At 37.9% G+C, this 19169-nt stretch overlaps 1 protein-coding gene across 4 annotated transcripts in view; it reads right to left on the bottom strand.

Moving 5' to 3' along the window:
* The window catches only part of UNC79 (unc-79 homolog, NALCN channel complex subunit), a gene marked incomplete at both ends in the record, with an annotated part of 201032 nt that overhangs the window by 113123 nt on the left and 68740 nt on the right, over window positions 1-19169 (bottom strand). For all 4 annotated transcript variants that reach the window (XM_082852780.1, XM_082852778.1, XM_082852777.1 and 1 more), the window contains 3 exons: window positions 1319-1459; window positions 3461-3584; window positions 4162-4352. In XM_082852780.1, coding sequence (XP_082708906.1) covers window positions 1319-1459; window positions 3461-3584; window positions 4162-4352 — 456 coding nt within the window. The remainder of the gene's footprint in view (window positions 1-1318; window positions 1460-3460; window positions 3585-4161; window positions 4353-19169) is intronic.

Below are 19169 nucleotides of genomic sequence, written 5' to 3' on the forward strand. Positions count from 1 at the left end.
TTTCCCATAACTCTATAGGCAGAGTATCCATTAAAATCTCTTCATTTGAACCATCCAGGATAAATTCTGTAGCAGGACGCTGACTGACATACCTGTACATCATTCTGAAATCATCTTTTTTCTCTTTAAGATCTCTCTAATGATCAGAAATCTCCTTGAACACCATATTTAAAATAAAAGAGTACCCCCATTAAGAATCAGAATACCTGGATAATGATAGCGTTTTCTATGGCAAATCACTTCAGTTCACTGAACCTCAGGTTAAGTAGTTGTAAAATGAGGCTCATGAGCTCTTCCCAACTGCCTCACACATCCTGTGATGTCATTAAGTGTGAATACGTTACACAGTATAAAGTGCTAATAATGTACTGTAATATTAAAGATTACTGGACAAATCAATAAAATATAAATGTTTGGCAGCTGGCTCCTATGAGGCAGATGAGAAAAGAAGTGATGATTTTTTAAAAAGAAAGCACTGAATACAAACTATGATCCCATGATCACGTTATATTCTCATTTTCTAGTCCCTAGAGAGCAGGTAGCATGACTGGGGGCCTGCACTATACAACTGGGAAAATGTTATGGGGAGGCTTGGCACGGAGACAGGTGAGAACAGTCCCTGCCTTGGAGACGTTGATGAGAGTCAACCTCTCCAAAACTGATCATGGTCTGGGAACGTCAGAACGACAGCAGAAACTTTATCAGGTCCTCCATAGAGAAATTATCACAGATGTCCAATAGGTCTTGTGCACTGTACACCAGACTATATTTTCTCATCCTCAAAGGTACAAAGGGGTCAATAAGATGGGCTCAGTTAGTTTACAGTGACAACGTCACTCACAATCACCCCTAGTTGATCATCTTTTCCCAAAACACAATAGGGAAAAACAAAGAGCAAGCAGACAAAAATATCCAAACTGCTCATTCCCAGAGTGAAGCAGCGATCTGCCCGCTAGCTGGAAAAGAATTCTTATTCACCAGAAAACAAAACAGAGCAAAGCTGGATAGGACCCCAAAAGCTCAAGCTACTCTTTTTGGTTTATCGAGGATGAAAGGTGGCTAGCAGAGATGTGTAGGAGAAAAACTCAAAGGAAAATGAAAACTCAATAACTTACTGATCACAGACTATACCAAACATGTCTTAGAACAGCGTTTTCTGTTATTTAATGTGCTTAAAAGGTCAACAGAGTGAGTGGGATAGGATGAAGAAAGCATTTTCAGAGCAGTTTATGAGGATGTGACTTTAAGGCCCACTATAACTGACAAGAGTTTTCAAAATCTTAACAAGTAAGACAAAAACAATTGTGGCAATAATTACCCTTCGAGCTGCAAGGTTCCCTGCCAGTTCACTGACTCTTGATTTTCTTTGATTTGCCAGTTCTTTAACAGAATTAACTCCATCAGAAAACATACTGATTAATAGTTGAAGTGGAACCATGATGTCTAACTCTGATAATACCTGGGGAAAAAAGGCATATGTCCCCCAAAATATAAACATTAAAACTCAAAAAAACTATGTTTAACATTTTTCCCTAAGGTGACCTATTGAACATAAGGACATTTAGCCTCACACATATTCTATCTGCGGTCATCCTCAATCATTCATGCTAAAAAATTCAACGTTATCATTGAACATTCCCACTCCTCCACTCCCCACACCGGATAAATCACCATGTTCTTTCTATTAAAACTTCTAAGTATCTCCTGATGCTGTCCCCTCCTTTCCATACCACTGCTGTTGCCTTAGTTCATCACTTTTCTCCTGAACTAGTATAATCTGCGAGCAATCTTCCTCCAATCCTTCCCCACTCTGACCTGAATGCCCCATCCGACCTTGCTCTCTGGTGCAAGCTCGGGTACCCTTCTGTCAAAATCATGTTACTTTATCTGTAATGAATTTTCTAGAAATAGATGCCTCCTTCCTTCAGACAGAATTAATCCATCTGTCTTCTCCGCTTTCTTAAAACTTTGTACATACCTTTATTAGAGCAATTATCACTTTTTATTATATTTGATTATTTGATACTATCTCCCCACTGTGAGTTCCTTGAAAAAAGGAAGTATGAGGAAAGGATCATTTCTTCTCCCATTTTTATCCTACTGCCTATTACCGTGCCTGGTACATAGGAGCTCTATAAATGTTTCTATAATTAATTAATAAATGAGTCAAGCCAATCACTATATTGTTCACTCTATTCCCCAAATGGTTAGACCAGAGGTTTAAAACCTCCTTCAACTACAGAGTGCTTTGAAGCACTCTGTCTTCAAAGCAAAATTGTGTCAAAGCCCAGTCTGTAAAACATATAAGCTGTGATTGCTCTAGCTATGGAGAACCTCTATGCTCTGGAGGTTTACAGGCCTGTCTGCTCACCTCCAGATGGCACAGCTAAAGGGTGTATAACTGAATAACGGAGGTGCTATCTAGCCATCTGTAGAAGGATGGGCTTCCTAAAATGGAAATTATCTTATGGAAGTCTACTTGGGGATGAAAAGTTAAAATTCTGAGTCCCAAAAGTGACTTTTAAAAAAAAAATCCCTTTACTACTTGTCAGTTATGAAAAATATTATTCTTTAGTTTACAACCCAGAAAGGCATCTCCAGAACTTGAAAAGCCTTTGGGATCACATCCTTCCATGATACAGAAATGTATCTGCATCCATGGCTAATCTAAATATTGACTCTGTCCTCCTTTTCTGAAATTGTCCAAATTTTATAACAGGAATTCAGCTCAATTTAATAAATTTTTAAGAATGTACACTAAATAACAAAGCATGTGCCAGATGCTGAGAGGAAAGGATGAGGGAGTTATAAATTCAAAAATGAAAAAGACCTGGACCCTGCACTCCAGGCATTTGTAATCAGGAAAAGAGATAAAAGTTAACTATAATATTAAACAGAAACAGAGTTTACACAGAGAACCTATATGAATACTGGGGGAAGGAATAATGAACTCTAATGGGAAGATAAGGGTGTGACATAGGAGAAAACTTCATAGATAATTTCGGAGCTGAATTTTAAAGAATAAGCTAGAGTTCACATACGGAGACAGGAAATGAAGTCATTCCAGGCTGAGGGAATAGCATGAACTACTCCCTAAATCAGTAACTTTCAACCTTTCCAAGTAAAGGACCTATTTAATATCAAAAAATTTATCAGAATCCCACAAAACAGCTATTACACTTTTAGTATCTATTGATAGAAAAAATATAAGAACCAAAAGCTACTATGAATTCAGTAATAGTATTGCACAAATTTGCATTTTATTAACCACAACTATAGCTAATATATTTGAAATATAGCTATTTGTCTATGCATATGAGTTACTAGTCTACAGATAGTCCTGAGCAAACATACGTGTTTAAGGATTCTTTGCAATAACTCTCTGCCCCTCTATCCAAGGAGCTAAAGTTCATAGGCTAAAAACTATTGCCCCAAATGATCAAAAGTATCATTTACTTACATGAAGCCACAGTAAAGCTTGTTCCTGCACAGAGGAAGGGTATCCTGTGAACCGACAACTAATAAAGCCAAACATCTCTTCCATTGAAAAAGGTAGAGGACAAAGCTCAATGTCAAACATTTTGCTGAAAAGCAGAGCAACAAAAGTAAATGACCAGTGGGCATATAGTAGGGTCTACTGTTGCATTTCCATCTATATCTTATTTGGGGAACCAAACAGTTTAGTCTGTGTTCTGAACTATTAGCATGTTTCATTTTACTGAAAAAGCTTATGTCGTTGGAATAGATATAAATAATTCATACAGTTGTTAATAACATTGGGGTTCATACTCATATCAGGTTTAACAGAAGGAATTGCATTTCTAGGAATTGCACTTCTAGGGAATTGCTCCCCAGCATCTAAAAACATTGTCCCTTTGTACTTTTCCCACTTTATCCAAATCATAATTACATTTGAAAATAAACAATATGGTGTATCTTTTTATTATCCCATAAGAACCAAATCCTTTCTGAACAATTACAAATCATCTCAGCACAATTTATAGCAACTATTTCATTTTGAACCTTCTAATTTTTCTATAGGATCATTTAAAAGTAAATGAGATTATATAAAATGCTTAGCACAGTGCCTGGCACACAGTACATGCTCAATAAATGTTAAACATCATAATTAACGGTGACTTCATTAAACTACTTACCCACCTTAATACTTCCCTGAATTCTTTTAACTGATTATCTGGGACTTCTGTTCTGATGGCTTCCAGCCATTCTGGCATGATACACTCCCACACGGACTGACTGATCACATTGTAGGGAATCAGGCAGAGGATTCGGTTGAGACCTTCCTTCAACTGAGTCACTGTGCTACAGGACTTATCCCAGTATCCACCAACCTGATGGCATTTCCACAGCCACAGGGGAAAAGAACAAAGTGTACTTATTACATTTATACTCAAGGAAATACTACATGAAATGGGTACAAAGACCACTATCCATTACATCTGAAACCTGGGCCAAGTATATTGAGTAAGATTTGGAAAAAACTACAAACCACCAGGATCCCTTTGTTACCAAAAAGAAACCATAGTTACAAATAGGTCCAAATAATGATCACAGACTGAATTTGAACTATTCTACTGCAGACTTCTCAAATCACACATGAATTAAAATTCCAAAGATTTATTCCTAGTAGGGTGAACAGGCTAGTGGAGAGTTTTTTCCAAGGTTTGACAAACCCATTGCAAATATGTGCAGTTATACCTGTGTTTCAAAGGAACACAGATTTCTACTACTGTACACTTTGTATTGAAGATTTTTCATATGGAAAACGAAGGGACAGAGAGTACTTTTTTCCCCTATGCTGCATATTCTGCCACAATTTTTTCCCTAAGAATGTTCTAAGGCTGGTTGAATCCATGACTTTTTTAAAATCTATATTTTTTACTAAATAAGATAGTATATTAATTTTCTAATGCAGAAAAACTTAAAATTACAAACTGAGGTTCTGTTTGTAATTTTGATTTTAAATAAAGATCCTATATTACTATTATACGTATCAAAGTAACAAAGGGTTGACTGGTCCTAGATCTTTACTACATAACACAAGATTTGTGGGAAAATATGTTATTTTTTTCCTTCCAGTTTTATTGAGTTATAATTGCCATGCGGCATTGTATAAGTTTAAAGTGTACTGTACACCATAATGATTTGACTTACATACATCATGAAATGATTACCACAATAAGTTTAGTGAACATCCGTCACTACAGGTACGAAATTAAAGAAATAGAAAGATATTTTTCCCTTGTGATGAGAACTCTTAGGATTTATTCTCTTAACAACTTTCACATGTAACATACAGCAATGTTCATTATATTTATCATGTTTTTACATTATATCCCTGGTACTTATTTATCTTATAACTGGAATTTTGTACCTTTTAGCTGCCTTCATCTAATTCCCCTTTCCCCCACTTCCCACCTCTGGTAACCACAAATCTGATCTCCTTTTCTATGAGTTTGTTTGTTCGTTTTTGAAGTATGATTGACCTAGAGCACCGTATCAGTCCCTGTTACACGACATAGTGATTTGATATTTCTATATATTTCAAAATGATCACCCTAATAAGCCTAGTTACCATCTGTCACCATATAAAGATATTACATAGTTATTGACTATATTCCCCACACTGTACATTTCATCCCTGTGACCCATTCATTTTGCAACTGGAAGATTATACCTCATAATCTCCCTCACCTATTTCTCTCTTCCCCCTAACCCTCCTCCCCTCCCGGAACCACCTGTTTCTTCTTTGTATCTATAACTCTGTTTCTGTTTTGTTATGTTTATTCATTTGTTTTGTTTTTTTAGATTCCACATATACATGAAATCACACAATATTTGTCTTTCTCTATCTGACTTATTTCACTTAGCATAATGCCCTGTAGGTTCATCCATGTTGTCACAAAAGGCAAGATTTCATCCTTTTTTATGGTTGAGTAATATTCCATTATATATGTACCACTTCTTCTTTATCCATTCATCTATTGATGGACACTTAGGTTGCTTCCATATCTTGTCTATCATAAATAATGCTGCAGTGAACATAGGGATGCATGTATCTTTTCTAATTAGTGTTTTTGTTTTCTTTGGACAAATACCCAAGTGGAGTTGCTGGACCATATGGTAGTTCTATTTTTAATTTTTTTGAGGAACCTCCATACTGTTCTCCATAGTGGCTGCATCAATTTACATTCCCACCAACAGTGCAAGAGGGTTCCCTTCTCTCCACATCCTCACCAACACTTGCTATTTGTCATCTTTTTGATAACAGCCATTCTGACAGGTGTGAAGTGATATCTCATTGTGGTTTTGATTTGCATTTCCTGATCATCAGTGATGTGGAGCATCTTTTCATGTGCCTATTGGCCATTTGTATGTCTTCTTTGGAAAAATGTCTATTCAGGTCCTCTGGTCAATTTTAATCGGATTTTTTTGTAAGAGTTGTATGAGTACTTTGTACATTTTGGATATTAACCCCTTATCAGATATATCATTTACAAATAGCTCCTCCCATTCAGTACGTGCTCTTTTCCTTTTGTGAACGTTTCCTTTGCTGTGCAAAAGCTTTTTAGTTTGATGTAGTCCCATTTGCTTAGTTTTGCTTTTGTTTCCCTTGCTTGAGGGGACATGTCTAAAAAATATTGCTAAGACTGATGTCAAAGAGCATACTGCCTATGTTTTCCTCTAGATATTTTATGGTTTCAGGTCTTACGTTTAAGTCTTTAATCCATTTTAAATTTATTTTTGTATACTGTGCGAGAAAGTAGTCCAGTTTGATTCTTTTGCATGTCTAGTTTTCCCAACACCATTTATTGAAGAGGCTGTCTTTTCCCCATTGTACATTCTTGCCTCCTTGGTCATAGATTAATTGCCCCAAAACTATCTTATTTTAAATGAATCCAATTTTAAATATTTAATTGTTATATCTAGAATTCCACATTATTCAAAACAAATAAACTCCATTTAAAGTTGAAATATCTATTTGGTATCATATTGGCCAACACGCTAGATGATTGACTAGACATTTTCAGGAAGTGACTACATTTCTGGGGTTGTTGTTAGTTACATAGACTCAGAAGAGCTACCACTGATAATGTTGCGATTGTGGAATGTATCATTACTGAGGTCCCTTTGGCTATTTAATTTATGGTTAAGCCATATAAAGGCCTATTGGTTTTGGGTCACATTTTGGAACAGGTATCCTTATGGAGATACTAAATTGTCAGTGACCAGACAATGGATCCTTTGATTTGGAAAAGTTTTTATGTTTAAAAGGATTTTAGAGAGTTCTCACCCTAAATAAATGTCCTCTTACCAATGGGGAAGGATCAGATTGACAGAAGCACACCAAAAAAAGGATCACAGCTAGCCTAAAAGACTCCCTTAACAAAACTGAAGAACAGAAATCTGATTTAGAAAGAAAAATAAAATCCACACCCACCCTAAACCTCCCCCCTCCACCACCTCCCTCCTACGAATGACCCAGTTGGAGGTTGACATTCAGAGCCTGGTAGGAGCCATTATAAAGGCCTTCCCTCAGAAGTTTAATTGCGCTAAAATGGAATGATCTACTTGGAGAAAAGGAATATATCCTAAAACCTTTGTCACACAATTTATAAAAAATATTGCAAAGGCACATAGCTCTAAATCTACAAATCTCAGATCATAGGAGTCTTTTGTTTTCTACTTTAGTTGAAAATCTCGTTTCTGATATAAAGAGGTTACTTCAAAGTAATGTGGTTGCATGGGCAGGCCACCTCCTTAATGTTATTATTGAGGCTGTCATCTAATTCTTTGAAGAATTAAAACTAAGTGGCCTTGCCTTATTAATTGAATATTTACAAAAACTAAACTGTGGCTCTAGAAGAACCCCAAAGCTCATCCATCTTTCTTACCAGCCCCAAAGCCTCCCCTATTCATCTCAAAATGATTGCAGATACCGTAAAAGGCAGGACATTGGAAAAGGGACTGCCCTGCCCTTCAGAAGAAGAAACACTTAAATAGCAATTGTCTTAGGCCCAGCCTCCTCGGACAGGCTCCTCTGAGTCCTCTTCTCAACTAAGGCCTCACCTTGGACCTGTTAAAAACTTCAGACTCTCAACACAAATAATTTTGTCCACCTCCCATGAACTTCCTCAAAATGCCTGCTTGTAAAAGCTCAACGCTGCCAAGAGAATTTGTTTGTCCCAGTCAAAACCTGTTAAGAGACAAATCTGCCCTTGAAAACCCTCTTAGACTGTTATCTAGCAAGCTTGCATCCTTTCTCTCCCTCTTTGACATTTAAATCTTCTACCACCCAGCACTATCTTCTCAAGGACTTGAGAATCATCTCTTTAAAATGCAAATGTTCAAGGAATTAACTGTGGCTCTCTAAGGGGTGCCTTGCTTTTATTTGTACTACTGCCTCCTCTCATAAAATAGGAGAAATTTATTTCTCCTCCTGATAAGCATTACTTAACACTCCCCTTAACAAACCTCCAATGCCTTTTTCCTTAGCACACTCCAGCCATTAAAAAGTACCTTCTTAGTCAACTAAAACAACTGTCTTAGGCTGAATCACAGCCTCTATCAGATTATATATCAGGGCAAATAAAAAGCTCTTAAGGGTCTCCCCCTACAAATATTGCTTAAAAACTTTAACCCTATATTGAACAGATTAACTAACAACTTGGTCCATCTGCTAGAAACATAATTTGAATAAAAGTGAGGTAAAGATGAAAACCAGCTCTTATATAAACTAGTGAGTTTTGTATTAGGTCTGTATTTTCTATAAGGTCTGTATTTGTGTCTGCCTGTAAGTTTATATATGTATGGTATGTATATATGGTATTTTATTCCTCTGGATGGTTTTGCCAAATTAATTTATAAAACACCTTAAAAGATCTCTATTCTAAACGGTCTTAAAAAAAATAAGAGCTTTTAAAAATTAAATATTCCTCCAGTCCCTCCCATCAGGAAACTTGCACAAGCCTCTTAGATAACTTCATCCACCAGAGGGCAGACAGCAGAAGCAAGAAGAATTACAGTCCTGCAGCCTGTGGAACAAAAACCACATTCACAGAAAGATAGACAAGATGCAAAGGCAGAGGGCTATGTATCAGATGAAGGAACAAGATGAAACCCCAGAAAAACAACTAAATGAAGTGGAGATAGGCACCCTTTCAGAAAAAGAATTCAGAATAATGATAGTGAAGATGATCCAGGACCTTGGAAAAACAATGGAGGCAAAGATCGAGAAGATGCAAGAAATGTTTAACAGAGACCTAGAAGAATTAAAGAACAAACAAACAGAGATGAACAATACAATAACTGAAATGAAAACTACAGTAGAAGGAAGCAATAGCAGAATAACTGAGGCAGAAGAACGGATAAGTGACCTGGAAGAGAGAATGGTGGAATTCACTGCTGCGCAACAGAATAAAGAAAAAAGAATGAAAAGAAATGAAGACAGCCTAAGACACCTCTGGGACAACATTCAACGCAAAAACATTCGCATTATAGGGGTCCCAGAAGGAGAAGAGAGAGAGAAAGGACCCGAGAAAATACCTGAAGAGATTATAGTCGAAAACTTCCCAAACATGGGAAAGGAAATAGCCACCCAAGTCCACGAAGCACAGAGAGTCCCACACAGGATAAACTCAAGGAGAAACATGCGGAGACACATAGTAATCAAACTGACAAAAATTAAAGACAAAGAAAAATTATTGAAAGCAGCAAGGGAAAAATGACAAATAACATACAAGGGAACTCCCATAAGGTTAACAGCTGATTTCTCAGCAGAAACTCTACAAGCCAGAAGGGAGTGGCATGATATACTTAAAGTGTTGAAAGGGAAGAACTTACAACCAAGATTACCCGGCAAGGATCTCATTCAGATTCAATGGAGAAATCAAAAGCTTTACAGACAAGCATAAGCTAAGAGAATTCAGCACCACAAAACCAGCTCTACAACAAATGCTAAAGGAACTTCTCTAAGTGGGAAACACAAGAGAAGAAAAGGACCTACAAAAACAAACCCAAAACAATTAAGAAAATGGTCATAGAAACATACATATCGATAATTACCTTAAATGTGAGTGGATTAAATGCTCCAACCAAAAGACACAGGCTCGCTGAATGGATACAAAAACAAGACCCATATATATGCTGTCTACAAGAGACCCACTTCAGACCTAGGGACACATACAGACTGAAAGTGAGGGGATGGAAAAAGATACTCCATGCAAATGGAAACCAAAAGAAAGCTGGAGTAGCAATACTCATATCAGATAAAATAGACTTTAAAATAAAGAATGTTACAAGAGACAAGGAAGGACACTATATAATGATCAAGGGATCAATCCAAGAAGAAGATATAACAATTATAAATATATATGCACCCAACATAGGAGCACCTCAATACATAAGGCAACTGCTAACAGCTATAACAGAGGAAATCGACAGTAACACAGTAATAGTTGGGGACTTTAACACCTCACTTACACCAATGGACAGATCATCCAAAATGAAAATAAATAAGGAAACAGAAGCTTTAAATGACACAATAAACCAGATAGATTTAATTGACATTTATAGGACATTCCATCCAACAACAGCAGGTTACACTTTCTTCTCAAGTGCGCACGGAACATTCTCCAGGATAGATCACACCTTGGGTCACAAATCAAGCCTCAGTAAATTTAAGAAAATTGAAATCATATCAAGCATCTTTTCTGACTACAACGCTATGTGATTAGAAATGAGTTACAGGAAAAAAAAGTAAAAAACACAAACACATGGAGGCTAAACAATACGTTACTAAATAACCAAGAGATCACTGAAGAAATCAAAGAGGAAATCAAAAAATACCTAGAGACACATGACAATGAAAACACGACGATCCAAAACCTACGGGATGTGGCAAAAGCAGTTCTAAGAGGGAAGTTTATAGCTATACAAGCCTACGTCAGGAAACAAGAAAAATCTCAAATAAACAATCTAACCTTACACCTAAAGGAACTAGAGAAAGAAGAACAAACAAAACCCAAAGTTAGCAGAAGGAAAGAAATCATAAAGATCAGAGTGGAAATAAATGAAATAGAAACAAAGAAAACAATAGCAAAGATCAATAAAACTAAAAGAAAAAAAAATTTAAATATTCCCCAAACTCTCAGAAATATAGGAAGCAACTCAAATGTTTTTCAAGTTCATGTGATTTTGAAACTGAGCAGAACCTTGAGCCCCCACCCCACCCCCAAGTACAAAGGCCCCTCTATGTCCCCTGCCTCTTGTTTGTAGAAAAGCTGAAGTCTCCCAGGCCTCCCTGAGTCACCAAAAAGCAGGCTCAAGCGTTAATGATTAGGACTAGAGAGTCACAGAATCTTTCAGTGTCTGCTGCACATTCCTGAGCTGTTTTACAGATACTCTAACTGCCACCAGCGGGGAAAAGCTGACTGCCTGATGACCAGACTGTAGCCATGACATAAGGTGCTCCACTTGAGCAGTACTGAATCTACGGCTAGTACATTTCTAAGAACTGGCCTCAAAAGAATCGGATTAACATTATTGCTCATAATAATCTATATCTTTGTGGGCATCAAAATAATTATAGCTTGCTCTGCCCATATATATAAGTGGGCAAGTAAAACTGTCAGCAAAGAAATGCTATAGACCCATGTCGACATCTTTCACTCTGAGAATACAGTGCCCTATGTCAGCATGAAGAAGTTACAGAGAACAGACCTTCACCCCTAATCCCACAGAAATGGAATGATGTCTGAAAAGTGGGGATTTGTAAGCAGCTCTTTTGCCCCTTTCCTGTTTGCCTATTTCTGTTCCCCTCAAACCTTATAGGAACGAGATCACTAGACAATTTAACCTAACTCCTGACTTATGCTCTCCTGAGTGCACACCATGCCTTGCCTAACCTGTGGATTCTTTTCTTGGATTAAAAGAAGAATGAAGAATTAAGGAGTTAAAGAATAACAAGCTCTCTACCCCCAGCAGCCCCCTTAGCAATCCTGCAGGCAGATCACGCAGGCAATATAACATCTGAAGAAAGAGTCAGCCAGTCTGCACCCAACGGGGAATGATGCAGAACCCAACTTCCTGCCTCAATGATTCACTGAGATTCTTTCCCCTTTTTCCTTTTAAAAATTGTCACGGGGTTTCCCTGGTGGCGCAGTGGTTGAGAGTCCGCCTGTCGATGCAGGGGACGCAGGTTTGTGCCCCGGTCTGGGAAGATCCCACATGCCGCGGAGCGGCTGGGCCCGTGAGTCATGGCCGCTGGGCCTGTGCGTCCGGAGCCTGTGCTCCGCAACGGGAAAGGCCACAATAGTGAGAGGCCCGCGTACCGCAAAAAAAAAAAAAAAAAAAAACTGTCATGGCTGAGCACAATCTTCCAACTTGGTCTTGGGACATGAGTTCACCTCTTCAGATGGCTGGCTTTTCTAATTAAAGCAACTTTCCTTTCTACAAATACTTGCCTCTCAAGTATTGGCTTTTGAGAAGTGAGCAGCCAAATCTGAGTTCAGCAACAATTTGTGTAAATCTTTGATAAATAAGACTATTTTAATACTGTTGGTTTAATAAAAACAGCTGCATCTTCTGAGTTATCAGCACTGAGTATGATGTGAGCATACATGTTTATTCGACGTGGGTTTACTAGTCAAATAAGCTAATATTATATTTACTAGAGGTTTAAGATTATAAAATTTATAGATTCCATTTTAATCAAATTAAATTATTATTATGACAAGCTTTATTTCAACAGTAATTGTGTGTTATAATATGTCTTCTTAGAAGTAGGTTCCAAAATCTTTTTGGTAACCTGAAACTAAATTTATATTGAGTTAAATAATAGATATTCATTGAATATCTAGATCATTTCTAAATAAGATAAAACACCAAAACATTAACTACTGAATATAAGTTTAATTTTATCTACTTTTGGCTTCTTATTTTTACAGAGAGCTAAAGCTGTTTGGATCTGTTAATAAATGTGTTCATTTTGCCACTCTGAGAAATTATACTATGAAGACGCATATCCTCTAGAAGTTATGAGATGGTATAATCATAAAATTTGCTAGGACGCTACAAAATGCTGGTATGTGACAAGCAATTCACAATTGTTTACTTCCTGGTCTTCGTGGAAAAATAGAGGTTAAGTGTTGAAAATTATAATCAATATATAAATGAAACTTCTAGAAATAATAAGGATGAAGGAAAAACCTCTTTATGCAAAATATTCAAGGAATGAGGGGTGTTCTTGTCAAGGGAAAAGATTGTAATTCTGTCCTAAGGTATCAATAGTGGTTTAGAGGTTGTGTGAAGGCTTTCAGATGAGAAAGAGGAAAGTGAAGGACAAAAACCTGAATGAAAATATGAAGTTATAAAGGAACTGTGTGTGGGGAGGGGGGGAACATGTCTTCATCATGTCCTCAATTATTTAAAAGAACTGAGTCTTCTCAATTTTAAATTATGTTAGATCCCATATTTACTTTTGATATCTGTATTGCCATTTTGGTTAAATGGATAACTAAGTATCATTTCATAGTGACCTGTCATCCTGGTTAATTAAGTGTCCAAACCTTTTGACATTTTGACAACTTTTGGTATTTTGCTTCCCCAGATCAAATCCTTATGCTCACTTCGGCAGTACATATACCAAAATCAAATCCTAAATAAAATCCTGATCTCAAATTGACTTTGAGACTTCTGAGAGGGCCTCTGGAAAACCTCAGAGGATTTGTTCTCTCCTAGTAAAAAGAGATGTTAAGCTAATTAGGTCTATTTAATATGTTGAACTGCATGAAAATCATGGTCAAATAAGAAGAGATTCTTAACCTTCCCTAGCTTATATCTGTATAGGTAAATGTTTTTAACATAAATATTCCAGGAATTAGATGTAATTTCTAAAAATCTGTCAATGCCTTTTTTGTTCACTATTATATTCTTATGCTATTTTGCCTGATAGTATACAATAATGGCATAATTTTATCATCATAATTCCAGCTGCTCTCATCAGATCTTTAATACAGCCATTTTAAGCCTTTATCATTCACAGTTATTGTTTTATTCCAGTGTTTTCCAGAAAGCTCTTGCAATCGGCTACGATCCAGAATGCTTCATCTTCAGCAAAAAGGACTGTCTCTGAGACCCATGGAAAGGACTATAACAGGTAATCTGGGGTACAGACTTCTGATGGAATTGCTCAAGTAACTTTGAGACCATACCACTGGACTGAGTAAAGATTCCAGAACTCTAGTGGAGAAGCCAATGGGTTCATAAAACTGCTAACCCAAGACCAAGCAGAACAAATAATTAATTACATGGGACTGAATGAACTGCTGAAGGAAGATGATAATTTTTATGTTTTTTACTGCTGGTTCATTAATATTCTGTTTTCTGGGTATAAGATTTCTCTTAAGCTATCTATAACTCATGACTATTTAGTAGATTATACCTTTGTAAACAAAAGCAAAACATTTCTTTTTCTCCCTACCTGAACCTCCCAGAATTCAGAAACTCTTACAATACTCTTATTTATATGGCAATATAGCTATTTACACAAGTTCAGTAAGAATCTGTTCTCCTTGTAACAGGACATAATTGGAAAAATTAGTTATATTATCAAGGCTTTGACTGAAATGTCATATTTGAGAAAGATATGCATAGAATCAAATGTGACCAGACAGCTTTAAGGAACTAAGTTTGACATCATGGAACCAATGCTTATAAAGCCCTCTTGGAAAAAGCCAGCCTGGTACCTGACTTATGATGTTCCCAGCCTACAGGCAAATAAGAAAAGTCACTTCTTGACAGGCCCAGGAAACAGAGTATTTTGGGGACCTCAAGAAGAGAAATTCACCCAAATCTATAGGTACTGCAGATAAGTATGATGACAGATTGGCTTCCGAGCGTGGAGAGGCTTTTAAAAGTCCAATCTGAGGGACCTTCCTGGCAGTCCAGTGGTTAAGACTTCACCTTCCAATGCAGGGGGTGCAGGTTTCATCCCTGGTTGGGGAGCTAAGATCCCACATGCCTCGTGGCCAAAAAACCAAAACATAAAACAGAAGCAGTCTTGTAATGAATTCAATAAAGACTTTAAAAAATGGTCCACATCAAAAAAAATCTTTAAAAAAATAAATCAATAAAAGTCCAATCTGAGATTCTTTAAAAAAACTTCCAGCAAAGCAAATTTTTAAAGGCCCATGTGGTCAAATACTATTTTTGCTGCACTTATGCAAATAATCAGGCCAAATTTAATGAGACTAGACTTATGTTGTGAACAAGAATCATCTTACTTTGATTTTCTTTGATCAAAATGGTGGTAATTGAGAGAGAAATTTTATGTTTCAACAGAAAACTATAACCCATCCTGTGGATTTTCAGATTCTAGTCCTGTTCGTTGTCTTTGAGCTATTTTTAACCTCTTTATAAACTGGATCCTGCTGTCTTGCACATTTTCAGCAATTAATGTTTCCAATTTTTCTACTACCCTCTTCACTTGGTGTCACTAAGAACTAAAACCTGACTGCCCAGTTCCTTATTGAGACTCTAGGTTGTCTTGTCCCAAAGTCCTGTAAGCTGAAGCAGGACAACTTGACATAAACTTCAAAGGACTTATTGCTGCAACAGTATAGGCCACTGAGGAAGTTCACCAAACATCCGCATCTTCCATGCTCTGCTCTAGGAAATAACCATGACCATGACACTGATGGTCTCATTCATTCATCATCTAAAGATGCTTCAAGCCCAACATCTAGAAATCTTCTTGACTGGCTGCCCTTCGGACTCAGAAACTAGGTTTATTGTCTACTCTAACCACTAATCTTTGTGTTCTTTTTATTTCCTTGTTCTAATTTATGCTCTTTTCCTCCTTTTCAGATCTCTTACCCAGCATTTCCTAACTCAAATCTTCTTTCCAAGTCCATCAACCTAGATTCCTTTTTGTGTGAAACTTCTAGGGAAGTTACAGATAGGAGAAATGTGGGGACCCACTCAGACCCCCAGAGTTGGTATAAAGATTATTTTTTATCTTTGTAAAGTGAAGATAAAAAAAAAAGTGAAAACATTTGAGCTGAAGAAGATGTAGAGAGAAACCTTATCTGAACTTCCCTTACCTGAATAAAGCAGAGCCTCCAGAAAAATATGGCTGCCATTAACCCCCTTCAAAGGAAGCTTCCTGTGAATTCAGCTGCCTTGGAGACAGGCTGCCCATTTCCATTGGCATCAAAATGCCCAGAAGAACTTTCCATATCTTCCCATTCAAGCCTCCTCCGAAATGCCTCCTCCCACCCCCACCCCCCCGGAAGTTTGGTATATAAACCTTTTATCTCTGGTTATTAAAGAAATTACCCATCAATGAAGAGTACTCCTGTGCATAAATATTAATAAATTTTGTCTCTTCTCTTGTTAATATGTCTCTTAACAATTAATATGCAGGCTCGCAACCACTGAACCCAAGCTATAAGAGGAATAGTTTTCCTCCCAACATAATCACTTCTTCTTATCTTTCAGAATCAGATCACACCAGTCCTTTACTATTCCAAAAGGAACAATAATAGAAAACATATCAACACAGTCAAAGAATGCCAGGAAATGGCATTCTTTGCACATTTCCATCATGCAAAAATCTAATTTTATATATGAGTCAGTAGGTGGCACCAAAGAAGAAAGAAGTGTATCTTGGTAAATGCAAAGAACGCTCTGACTCCTGGAAATCTAATAAAACCTACTCTAGAAGGTCTGTGTTCTGTTTTATCCTTAAATATCTTATTTAAACTGAAAACTGGGACTTCCATGGTGGCGCAGTAGTTAACAATCCGCCTGCCAATGCAGGGGACATGGGTTTGAGCCCTGGTCCGGGAAGATCCCACGTGCCGCGGAGCAAATAAGCCTGTGCGCCACAACTACGGAGCCTGCGTGCCACAACTACTGAAGCCCACACGCCTAGAGTCCGTGCTCTGAAACAAGAGAAGCCACCACAATGAGAAGCCACGCACTTCAACGACGAGGCCCTGCTCACTGCAACTAGAGAAAGCCCACGTGTACCAATGAAGACCCAATGCAGCCATAAATGAATAAATACATAAATAAATAAATAAAATAAAATAAACTGAAAACTGCCTCAAGACTTCATTGAAAGTAAACCCAAAAATCACACAAAAAAATTAAAACTTAGAAAATACCTTGAAAAAAATTTCATATATTGCTGCCAGAAACTGATTCTAGATATCCATCTTGCTGGGTTAGACACAAATCATATTGTATTCAAGAAATATGATGTCTTACCAGCTGTATATCTGAAGCCTGTGATCCACCGAGGCAGAAGCAAGAGGATAAGCACAGAGAAATTTGTCCTATAAGCCAGAGGAAAAGGAGCATTGTGGCAGTTCCTAAATCTTTTGGGCATTCCAGATGGGAGGGCAGGGACCATTCATCTCTAGAAATACATGTGAAACCACAGAAATTGCCCCTAGTCAAATGTTAGCCTTTCCATAGACTGTAAACCAGAAAAGGACTGAGCTCTTGCCACCTCATGGAAAGGCTTTTTTATTTTCTCCTGTTTCTTAATAAAAATATTCAGCGATATCAGGAAAGAATATTTCCTTAAATTTCTTAAAGATACTTTGCACATTCATCTTGCCATTCTTCCCCATCACAAACTATCATCAAAGCAGCACATCACTTAAAATGTAGTTACTAAACTCACTTAGCTATAATAAAAATTAATATAAATAAATAAAAGACTAAGTTAAAGAGAGATGTCCCTCTTCTACAGTCACTGATAATACTCTAGCGGCTAAGGTAGTGTAAGCAGATAGGGTAGGGTGTCCCCAGAGAAAGAGGACCAGGAATGGCTTTCTTGACAGAAAAGGAGCCATTTCACCTAAGCCATTTTGTGATCTAAGCCTGGCCACAATGCTTGCCCTTGAACAGGTCTCAGTAATTAATGATTCTAAGGGCAGGAACAAAGGAAAAGCAGTCAAGAAACAACAGTTCAGCAATAAAGCAGAGTCCTAGTTCCTCCTCAAGAATATACATCACAATCTGATACATATTTTTGAGTTCTGCAGGAACTAAGCCCCTCCCACACACACACACACACACACACACACACACACACACACACACACACACACACACACACACACACACACCAGGCAGAGGATGGTAACTACATGCTGAGACCCCAGACTGGTCGGAACCTAAGGAATGATGATGTTGACCTTTTCTGACCCCCTGACTTCTATCCACTAAAGTCTGGACTCTGTCCATCTTTGCCCCAATTCTATGCTGAATTCTCTGCTCAAGCCCCTTCATGAATATGCACGTACCCTTAGCTTAAAACTTCCCCAATTTTGCTGTTCGGAGAGACACTACTTTGGGAAAGATCCCTGGTGTTCTCCTCACTTGATGCAAGTAATAAATCCCTCCTTCTCCAGCTCTTTGCCTTGGTTGTGTCTTTTGGCTCGACACCCACCAAGAGGCAAACCCAGTGTTTCTGTAACAATAGTGCTTCTCCCTAAGTCCTCCTCTCCAACAAGGTCCAAGCTGTAGGCCTTGATGAAAACAATTCATATTTTATAGCAAGACAAGAAAATTTTAAACATAAAATTTTTCTCTGGGCTTCCCTGGTGGCGCAGTGGTTGAGAGTCTGCCTGCCGATGCAGGGGACGCGTGTTTGTTCCCCGGTCCGGGAGGATCCCCCATGCCGCGGAGCGGATGGGCCCGTGAGCCATGGCCGCTAAGCCTGCGCGTCCGGAGCCCGTGCTCCACAACGGCAGAGGCCACAACAGTGAGAGGGCCGCGTACCGCAAAAAAACAAAAAAAAAATTTTTCTCTGCCCATTTGGGCCTCCTCCATCCCCTTTAGTGTGTGTTGTGCAACTGCATTAACCAGACTTCCCTAGGAGATAACATTCCTTCTTAACCTCATCAAGGGTCACAACTCCTTAGAAGATAACTTCCCTTCTTGATCTTGTAAAGGGCCATGATGACCCATGACCCACTACGTGCTTTGTATGTGTAGATCTGGATTCTGTAAACTGTCAATAATACATCATTTGATGTAAAACCCTTTGTCTCTAAATTTTACATACCTGGGCTTTGACCTCTAATGGGTGGAACAGTCCTCAGAACTTTCTGAAAGACTCTCTCCTGGGT

The sequence above is a fragment of the Leucopleurus acutus genome (assembly GCF_964270905.1).
Source record: "Leucopleurus acutus genome assembly, chromosome: 1".
Lineage (NCBI taxonomy): Eukaryota > Metazoa > Chordata > Mammalia > Artiodactyla > Delphinidae > Leucopleurus > Leucopleurus acutus.